A 10,864-nucleotide genomic window follows, 5' to 3' on the forward strand; every position below is an offset into this window, starting at 1 on the left:
CCCGCCCCTCACTATTACTAACCCTTTCCACCTTCGTCTATAAATAACGATGCAGAATAAAGGCGTTGGTGATTTTGCTTCTTGACAACCCAGCTGTCCAGTCTGTTCGTTGCACACAAGAACGAAACATGGTGTCAGAAGTGCGGTGCAAGGCTGCCAGCTCAAGCGAATGGTACCTGGGATAGGCGAACGTGAGAAGCATCGACATGGAGCACCTCAGGCAACCTGAACCGCTACGCTTGACAGCGGATGGCGGAAGGAACTGGAAGCGGTTTCGTCAGCAGTTCGAGTTTTTTCTACAAGCGACGGTATGCAAAGCCAATCCAAAGTCGGAAGCGGCGAACACGGCCCTGCTCCTCAGCGTGGCGGGGGAGGAAGCCTTGAACGTTTTCAACAATTTTGTGTTCAGCGGAGAAGAGAACAAGGAAGACTACAATACCGTGATTGCCAAGTTCGAAGAATACTGCACGGAGCAACAGAATGAAATCCATGAGCGATACGTTTTCCGCTCTCGTAGTCAAGGTGAGGCGGAGCCTTTTGAGCAGTTTCTACGCGAGTTGAAAAAACAAGCGCAGTACTGCAACTTTGGGACTATGGCAGACGATATGGTACGAGACCAAATTGTCTTTGGAATAAACTCGCCAAGGCTTCGAGAAAAGATGCTCAGGGACAAAAACCTGACCTTGGAAAAGGTTGTCATCCTATGCAAGGCGGCTGAAACATCAACACGCCAAAACGAATTCTGGCAGAAAACAAAGGAAGAACTCGATATGAACGCTGTCACTGCCAGCAAGAGCACTCCTAGAGGGTCAAGGCACGACCTAAAATGCAGCCGCTGCAACCGAAGGCATGCCGTTAGACACTGTCCAGCTTACGGCGAAGTCTGTTACTCGTGTAATGGGCGAAATCACTTCGCATGTTGTTGCAGTGAGAAAGAGCGCGTATACGAAGTACAGCATCAAAACGACGACTTCGAAGTACTGAATGTCGCCAGCAGCAGCGCAAGCAGAGAACGAGACTGGCATGTGAACGCATGCATTGACGGCAAGTACGTCTCCTTTAAGGTGGACACAGGATCGCAGGCAAACGTATTGCCACTTTCAATATTTCGCAAGTTCAAGATGACCAGTCTGATGCCCAGTTGCGCCGTTCTGAGATCCTATGGGGGCAACATGGTCAAGCATGTTGGGAAGTTTTCAGCGCCAATCAAGATTGGCGACCTCGAGGCGTGCGCAAGTTTTTTTGTGGTAAAGAAGGACCACAGCGCTATCTTAGGCTTAGAAACCAGCGAGAAGCTAGGAATCGTACAGCGCGCTGTTGACTGCGTGACGACGGGCAACACCGAAGCAATTGTGAAGGAGTTCCCACGTCTTTTCCATGGAACAGGGCGCGCACCACGTGAATACAAGATTGCGCTGCACAAGGATGCCGTGCCAGTCGTCCAGCCAGCTAGAAGAGTGCCCCTGTCCCTGCGAGAGCCTCTCCGTACTGAACTAGGCAGAATGGAAAAGGAAGGCATCATCCAGAAGGTCAGCAGCCCCACAGATTCGGTAAGCCCCCTTGTCATTGTACTAAAGAAAGACGGCAAATTGCGAGTCTGCATGGACCCAAGACGCATCAACGAAAACATCAAGAGGGAGCACTACAAAATGCCGCGCAGAGAGGATATTGAGGCAGACTTAGCAGGCGCGAAATTTTTTTCGCGTCTCGACGCAAATGCGGGATTTCATCAAATCGCATTAGACGAACAGTCATCGAAGATATGCACATTCGCGACGCCCTTCGGCCGCTATCGCTTTCTTCGGCTACCGTTCGGTATAGCTTCGGCTAGCGAAGTGTTTCAAAAAGCCCTTAACGAGGTTTTTGATGGCCTGCCAGGTGTGCGCGTGTACGTAGACGATGTGCTAATCTGGGGAGGGACCAGGGCTGAACACGATGAGAGGCTGCGCAGAGTATTAGAAGCAGCTGAAAAGGCAGGCCTTACCTTCAATGCATCCAAGTGTCGCTTTGGCCTGCAAGAAGTACTCTTCCTGGGTGACATCATTAGCGACAAGGGCATTAGGCCAAATGCAGATCTCGTTGACGGTCTTTTAAAAATGCCAAAACCTCAGGACAAATTGGCGGTACAAAGGCTGCTGGGAGTCGTTAACTACTTCAGCAAATACCTACCGTCACTCTCGCAGCGCACGTCTACTTTATGATCCCTCGTCAAACAAGGTGTCATCTTTGATTGGACACCAACCCACGAAAAGGAATGGCAGGCTATATGTCGGGACTTAAGCAATGCACCATTGCTTGCTATATTTGATCCGAGTCTGGAGACAAAAGTAACTGCAGATGCCTCTCAGAGTGGTGTTGGTGCGGCGCTTCTGCAACGTCATGGGGACTGCTGGCAGCCGGTCGCCTACGCGTCAAGAGCTTTGACAGAATGGGAGCAAAGATATTCGCAGATTGAAAAAGAGGCGTTGGCTTTAGCTTTCGGTTGCGAAAAGTTCAATCATTTCGTTTATGGCCGGCCCCTCATCCTCGAGAGCGACCACAGTCCACTGATAAACATATCAAAGAAAGGCATAAGTGATATGCCACCCAGAGTGCAACGATTTTTCTTGAGATTGATGAAATATGACTACACGCTAATATATATTCCTGGCAAACAAATGGCCCTTGCTGATATGCTGTCCTGATCACCTGTTCCAGGGCTCAAGGCAGCTCCAGACACGAGTGGCGTCGAGATCCATGCCGTCACGGTCGTATCAGCACTCGTAAGTGAAACGACAGCTAGGAAACTTGCACAGGAAACGGCTCTCGATCCACATCTTGGCACTGTGTTAAGAAAGCTTGCGAAGGGCCAACCTGTCGACGGCCCCCTGAAACCTGTGGCCGCAGAGCTGTCCGTAGTAAATGGCATATTATTGAAAGGAACAAAAGTAGTCATACCGACAAGTATGCGCGGCGACATATTGAAACGGATCCACGCAGGCCACCTGGGCCAGGTTAAGTGCAAAGCTAGAGCAAGGCAAATGGTCTATTGGCCGAACATAAACTCTGACATTCAGTCCCTGATTTAAAGATGTCCAACCTGCAAGACATTTGCTTATAAGCAGCCATCGGAGCCTTTAATGATGCAACCTACGCCTACGCAGCCATGGTACGGTATCGGCATCGATCTTTTTCAGTACTCGGGATGGGATTATTTGTGTGCATGCGACTCGATGTCCAATTTCCCTGAGGTAGCGCTACTGCCCGAGACAACAGCCAGTGCCGTTATCGATAGGCTTAGTGAAATATTTTCAAGGTACGGCAATCCAGTCCAGGTTTGTACAGACAACGGCCCACAGTTTAGCAGCCAAGAGTTTATTATTTTTGCAACGCGTTACGACTTCAAACATGTGACATCAAGCCCGCAGTATCCTCAATCAAACGGGCTCGCTGAGATGGGTGTACAGGTGGTGAAACGTATTCTAAAGAAAACAAAAGCTGCAGGAGAGTGTTTTTGGTTGGGCTTGTTAAATTACAGGGCGAGTCCTGTTGAAGATGGCCGGTCTCCTGGGGAACTGCTGCAAGGAAGGCGGCTGCGCACACCATTGCCGGACTTCAATCCAATGTTGGTGACTGTCGTCAAGAAACACCGGCAGAGAAGTCATCATAGGCGCACCTTACCAGACCTCAGTAACAATGACGCGGTACGCTTGAATGGAACATCGTGGGCCAGGAAAGCCAAGGTGGTCGGATCGGCCGGCCCACGATCCTTCTATGTGCGCGCAGAGAACAATACTGTGCTGAGACGCAACCGTCGGCATCTTCTGGCGACGAAGGAATCGTATGAGGTTGGCTCATCAGACGACGAAGATATGACCGACAACCAGACCCCATTTCAAGGTGTGGCGTCAACTACTACTGCAGCCTAGCCCGTGGTAGCTCAACATCCGTCGCCTCAGCCCCTGCAACGCAGTCAACGACAGACGCGGCAGCCAGAGCGTCTGGGTTATGACCAGCAGTTCCAGCAGACGAGTCAGCGGTATTAATTATTACTGTTTGGAAAGAGGATGTATCATATCTGATAAAAGCGCATGTGCTATCTACATGCACGATTGTCACGTGCATATACCCGCCCCTCACTATTACTAACCCTTTCCACCTTCGTCTATAAATAACGATGCAGAATAAAGGCGTTGGTGATTTTCCTTCTTGACAACCCAGCTGTCCAGTCTGTTCGTTGCACACAAGAACGAAACAGGGGGTAGGTGGCATTATTTTGTCTTCATATCCTGGAAGCCGAACAGGCGAAGTTGTGGCACGCCTAAGGTCTAAGTTGCCTGCAAAACGCAACGTTTATTTTTTTTCTTAGGCTGAGAAGGAAGCAGGGACACACTTTGCACTGGTAACCGCACGAGGTGGACACATGAACTATTTCGAAGCTCAAGAGCGTGTAAAGGCAGCCTCTGAAAAGGACTGGCCGAGGGGGGTCCTCAGCGAGAGCGCACATTTCTCCGCGCATGGTTGTAGGCTGCCTAATACGGCCGCAGAAAGAAGCGCGTAAGAAAGAAGAGGCGCAAGCAGAAAGAAGCCCGAAAGAAAGAAGAGGCCCGTGCCCGTTGCTAGGCGACACCGGCTATACGGAGCATGCGCAGCGCGGTGTCCATCTGGGACCTCCAGCAAGCCGCTTTGCATAAACATTTTAATGTTTCAACCGGTATACTGTAGCAAGTAACCTCTATATTTAGGCAAAGGCGCTCAATACTGTATGCCTATACTAGAGGTTAAACTGTTGTAACCTCTAGTTCAGGTGCACGCCTACTTACCTTTAAAAGGAGTTAAATTTTTAAAGGTTGATGTTTAACTTACAGATTAAAGGAGCACAAATCTGTGAATATTCCCGCTTAATAAACGCTACCGCGCTAAGAGTGTACGCGTGAACCGTATATAGGCGCTCATTTCTGTCGTTCTGTGAATGCTTTATTCTGCTGGCATGGAGTGAGTCAGTCTTATGGAACAGCGCACCAAGCCCATCCTGTGAATGCCTATACAATTTTACCATCGAATGAACGTGATTTTGCTTCCATATGTTGCTCAAAAATGGTGCTTGAACGCTCTCTGTAATATCAGATGTCTCGAACATAAAACGGCAGTATGTTCGGATAGTTGGTGATTAGTTGAGCTCTCAGAGTGGAGCTGTATTCGACGCAATCTGAACCTTTCTATAAACATCATATTCCTCAGTGTAGCTGCATCGAAGACACATTTAATAAGCTTAGAAATAGCACATTGGGAATCTATGCTTTCTTTGGTGGAACTTGACTTTCCCCAAAGCATTGTAGCACGTGTGCCCCCAAAATCTTGCTGCAAAATCAAGAAGCAATTGCGGTTGTATGAAGTGACAAGAAAATTGTGAAAATAAGAACAAAATTATTCAAATAAGGCAAACTGAAGCGTGTCAAAAAATAGTGTTACACTGCACTTGCAAAATGAAAGGAACCATTTTTTATTCTGAAATGTAACCCTACCTAGAGCCCTCATCTCCACGCCGCAGGTTGAACTATTAAAGAGATGACCCACTTTGCTGGGGTCAATGCATTTCTTTTAAGTGTACGTGACGAGAAAACATACTTCACATTTAAAACGCAAAATGGCAATGAAAGGCATGGCACTCAAAACTATTTCATCATTGCTTCACTGATAGAACTTCTGCAACACAAGCCACGCTTATTACATCCTGGGGAAGTTTAAATAGTGGGACAACCAAGCGCGCACCAGCAAGGGATAGCGCGCAATGTTTTGGCGCCTTAAGGAGAAAGTAACTCGTCGGAAATAAAAAGTCCATGCGCGCTGCAGCGAGTTTGAGCAAACACGGCGCCACCGCCTTTTCCGCGCTGCTGTTGCCGGCAAGATGAAGGGGCTGCGTCACGAAAAGTGGGCGGCACTTGGTAGGGTGCGGTGCGCCGGCAAGTTGAAAGAATCGCCAAAGGCTCTCGAAAGGTTTATAGTGCTCTGATTAAGCTAGTTGTCTCAATTTCAATTTCTCGGGTATGCACTACGCGTGGCCGAGCACAGAAAAGGTCTCGAGACATCATGAGTGGAACGAGGTCATATGACATCGGGACGCATTTTCATCAGTAATGTAATCTGCATAAGGTTTTACTGCCTTTACCTTCTCAAGTTTCGCCGTATGATCGCGCCACAACACGAAAGGAGAGCCGCTTTGGCGACACGCTCTAGTATTGCAGCTGATACTGATGATATTAATTCAGTTTTTCAACGCACTTATAAAAATATGCGCTGAGCATATTAGACCTCGTATCCCTGCTCTCGCTTGTTCATTGATTTCGTACAGTGTGTACAAGGTCCTATACATCCAATAGCACCGATTGTGGAGAGGCAGGACCTTCTCAAGGTAGAGGGTAGAAAGTTTCACGAATAACAGAAAGTGAATTGGGCTTTAGCAAGTTGAGTTTCGGAGTGCACCAAACCACTTGCTAAATTTGAAATTCTGAACATTATATTGAAAGCATTCATTTAGTATTTTATTTTTTTAGGTATAAGGGGAAGGAAGCACTCGAGGTGTCTATGCCTTACATATGTCGTCGCCCTAACATACAATTCAGATATATTTTAAACATTAGTTCACCTATCTTTTTCAGCATACTAAAAAAAGCGATGGCATTATCCAGGGAAGGGCAAAAGAAAACAAAACAGCACAGATGAAATACAAATCCTAATGTTACTCTGCTTAAACAGCCCTTACTCTTCTATGCATGTACAAATTTTCAACATATGCAATTAGTATACAGCGGCGACGTAAAACAATGCATCGATAAATGTAAATGTATACTTGCTACAAGCATGTAAACGTGACAAACTTATACGTTAATAAATTGTGACCAAGTGTTAAAAGACAGCACAAGACTAATGATAAATTTGTGAAAGTATTAGAAAACTAAAGATAATACCTTAAGCATAGCATTCTACTGGAATATTGAAAAAGATGCAATTGCTTCATGATCAGTACACCCTTAACGAAGTGTTGCATAACTTCATCCGTATAAACGCTATTTTCTTAGTTCTGGAAAGACCACCGCATATAAGCGTACTTTCAAGCGAGGTCATGGCTGGCAACACACGGTCGACCCGGTGCTCAGGGCTGTATGTGGCCAATGTACAAACGCAATGTTTGTATGCAGCCCTGCAAATTTGGCACCCAAAAGCACCGAAGCGTTGAGACTGCTGCAAAGCAAAAGCAGTAGGAGTAATGAGGGAGATGCTGTGAAGGAGAAAGAGAGGCTGAAGGCCAAAGGAGAGAACGAATAGACTAAGAAAGAAGTCGTCGCCTCTGTGCGTTGCTTGATGGCGGAGGAAGACGTAAGACTGCGCCGGCCGGGAAGAACTAATGGCGTGAACCGGTGGACGAGGCGATTGTTGTCCGTGGTTATTATCGTAATATCTTTGTACCAGCGACGTTATTCGATGGTATCCGGGTTGCGAAGTCATCTGCCCGCGTCGATGAAAGCTGTCGGTGATCTCAGTGATGTTCAATTCTACCCATGTTACCGTAAATTGCAAGAACCTAGTGCAATTTCTACAACTCGTGGAAGTGAACATCAGCGGCGGCGGGCCGCCATGTGCGATGGATCGTCGCGCCCGAGTCCGCATGCTGTACAGCAATGAACCAGGGTCGATTCGGTAGGGTAATTGTTGCTTCCCCTGATTGTAAGTGTTTAATGCGCTAGAAGCAGAATTTGCCTCAAAATCTCTTGGAGAGGATCAGTACACTTGTTACTTGTAGAAGGGGCGAAGTTCTATGCAACTTGCAAAATTTCAATGGCGCGATATCTCACGCCGAGCAGTTTCCTTTCAAGTTTCAAGTTTCATTACCGACTGAAAAATCTGTGCATTTCAATACTTACGTCGTTTTCTAATGTTGTCATAAAACACCGCTTCGTTGAAAAACAACTATGAAAGAACCCAAAAAGCATATCAACAAGTTAGAGATGTTGCTTTTGTGTAGTGATTGCTACGTAGCGTCTACTTTCGGCAATGATATACCCACTATTCTCAAAATAGGCCTTAAGAAGACCTTAATTATGAGCTTTTGTTTATCGAATTATAAATTTTCTGCAACCTCTTTTTATTATCACCTAACTAATTTTTTTTCTATACAGGAATAAAGCGGGAAAGGTCGACGCTAATAACAAAGCGGCCGAAGAAAGAAGAGCCCCCTGCTCTCTAGTGCTACTATCCAGTGAACCACAGCACCGGTAAGCCAAAATCAGGCCCAGAATGCGTGTTCCTTGCAGTGCGCAAAGATCATATGCTTGTGATGAAGCGCACGAAGGAAGAGCTGATATTTTGCCAGCGCGAAAGTGTGGAGCGCCTCAGGAAGAGACAAGTGTTTACAATATTGCTTGCATGCGGACGACAATGAAGCACCGACTTGTACGGGCTGTATAATCACTACACGTAGATACACATACAAGAGGACTCTCTCTTATTTCTGTTGATTTCACAAGAGTGGAAAGTCACTTAGGTATTTTGGGCGAGTTTAAGTAAACCCTAATGCATCTGAATGCCAGTAAGTGTAAGGGACATAAATGTGTGCCCATGTGTGCCAGCTGACAATGTGGGCCAATTAGTTATTACCTGCACGTTTGACGAAATATGACTACGAGAAAGAGAGAGAAGTCGTAAGGGGAAGGCAGAGAGGTTAACCAGGCTGAGCCGGGTTACTACCTTGCAGTGCGGAAGTAGGAAAGAGGGTTGAAAGAAGAGAAGGAAGAAAGAAGTTCCCAGTCTTCACTGTTACACACAAGCGTTGATCACTGAGCCAGTCACAGGCTGTCATACAGGCTGGTGCATTTCAAGAAACACACCAGCGTGTTCGTGCCCCGGCACATAGCAGACGCACGACGCCATGGCCAAAAGAAGACTGTGAAATCAACCACAAGCCTAAGCACATTGAGATGATTTTGAAGAGGACAGGTATATGTGAAAGATGTTTGTACAGAACGTGGAGAACGCAATTGAGCTTATTTTACTACTTTTGGCTGATTCTTCAAGGCATCACATGTGTTCATCTATTTTCATGGCTTGGATGCCTTATTTACACTGCGTATGCACTCATCGTATCCATATTAAGTAGTGATGGACATTGAGGATAATACTGCCACTAAAATTTCAAATACAGTGCTGTTACTTCAAAAGTCCGACACATTCGCATGTTGTTCACAATATCTTATGATTTATGCACATGTGAAGTGTCATATGGAATGCTCTGCTTTCTGTAGTAAACCATCGACCCCTAGTTTTATAATGTTAGGATGGATAGCTTGGGGTGTTGGTTGAGCATGTTCCGGGCGCCATTTTTTTACTTGCGACAATGGTTAATTAGGAAAAAAACGCCATTATTTTGTACGAGAAGCGCTATCACAGGTCCTCTCTGCACACTGGTATTCAGGTAAGGCAGTTCTTTTTGCAATAATGAGATTGATGCAACACTCATGCACTTATCACCTGCCTCAATGGTCCTTTTTGCCTCAATTACCGATGTAACCCATTTTTCATGGCTTATGGCCATCACAGCGCAGGCGTGAAAATTTGGCTTACATTTGCAATCTTTGCAATGAATTGCCAAGTGGTTCTGACTCATTTCTAACATTATTTTGATGTTGCCTTGGCCTATCATGCAGGCATTGCTCGGTTTGGCCCACGTACTTTCTACCTGACGACAAAGGAATTTCATAAACGATTGCTGTCTTAAGGTCGACGTATTTATTTTTGTCATTTGCGACACAGACCAGTGCCTTGCGTTAAAAGGGTTGGTCATTCTGCAGAGCCTTGAAAGTTTGCATGGGGCAGAAAACACCGCTTTTACGTTAGCTCACTCGGCAATTTTCTTAAAATTATGTGATATGCGGTGTATGTATGGAATGGCGGCTAATTTTTCTTTTTCATGAGGTGGTTACCGGGCCAGTTGCCGGGTTTGCGACTTCTTTAGAATTTTTTTCTGCTACAGAACCTAGCACAAGTCGTGGGTAGCCTGCCTCTTCTAGTCGGTCAATCTGCTTAAAAAAACTCTCTGCGGCTCAAAGCGAACATGACTTTTTGAAAACGTTCAGCAGGCATATGTTAGCAATGTTGTGTTTTCTAGCTTGACTATATTGACCAAACTGCTTGACTAGATTCCCCGTCGTCGTCGTCGTCGCGCCTGGTATGAAGGGAATGGAAGGAAACAGGAGAGCCGAGGTTCAATTTAAAGAGGAAAAGAATGCGTGCACATCAATGAAATGCAACGCACTACAGTAACACGAGGGTTGCAATGTGGGCTTGTTGATAATGCATCTTCAAGGGGTCTATGGTAGCGCGAGTAAAAGACGAGAGAAAGGAAGACACACAGGAACACACACTCATTAGCTGCGAGCAGATCACTGTCTAAGTTCACACCCGCGGCCTCGCGCAATGCCCCGTCACAGAGCTACGGCGGCGGGCACAGAAGTGTTGATTTGACGGGTCACCGCTTCCAGAGTATTGCCTCGACCTTACGGTGCACTTCACAAATGACCACCGCTGCGGTGAAATTGCGCAATCTCCGCAGTTTGGCCACAATTCCGCAGGACGTGTTGGCATGAAGTAGGGGCAAAGCATTCGTACTCTGTAACCAAAGATTTGGGCTGATAACCCTGTCCTTGATATTACAATTTTCAAGATTACAGTGGTAGCCACTTCCGATGCAACACCTGCGGAGTGCTTCTGGCAGTGTGCCAGTTAACGTCCAGGCGCCTTATGAACGCTTACCGAGAACTAAAGACATTACATCATCAGAACAGGTAGTACAAACATTGGCACAGTACTTCCGGCTACATATCACATGACA

General features: G+C 46.5%; 1 protein-coding gene across 1 annotated transcript; it reads left to right on the forward strand.

The window, feature by feature from the left end:
* The first annotated feature begins 206 nt into the window (after positions 1-206).
* LOC139051558 (uncharacterized) lies at positions 207-3,908 on the forward strand. Its single transcript, XM_070528525.1, has 3 exons — positions 207-1,550; positions 2,698-2,762; positions 3,518-3,908. The coding sequence occupies exons 1-3, from the start codon at positions 207-209 to the stop codon at positions 3,906-3,908; spliced, it is 1,800 nt and encodes a 599-aa protein (XP_070384626.1).
* Positions 3,909-10,864: the final 6,956 nt, after the last annotated feature.

Source organism: Dermacentor albipictus, unplaced genomic scaffold, assembly GCF_038994185.2.
Source record: "Dermacentor albipictus isolate Rhodes 1998 colony unplaced genomic scaffold, USDA_Dalb.pri_finalv2 scaffold_12, whole genome shotgun sequence".
Lineage (NCBI taxonomy): Eukaryota > Metazoa > Arthropoda > Arachnida > Ixodida > Ixodidae > Dermacentor > Dermacentor albipictus.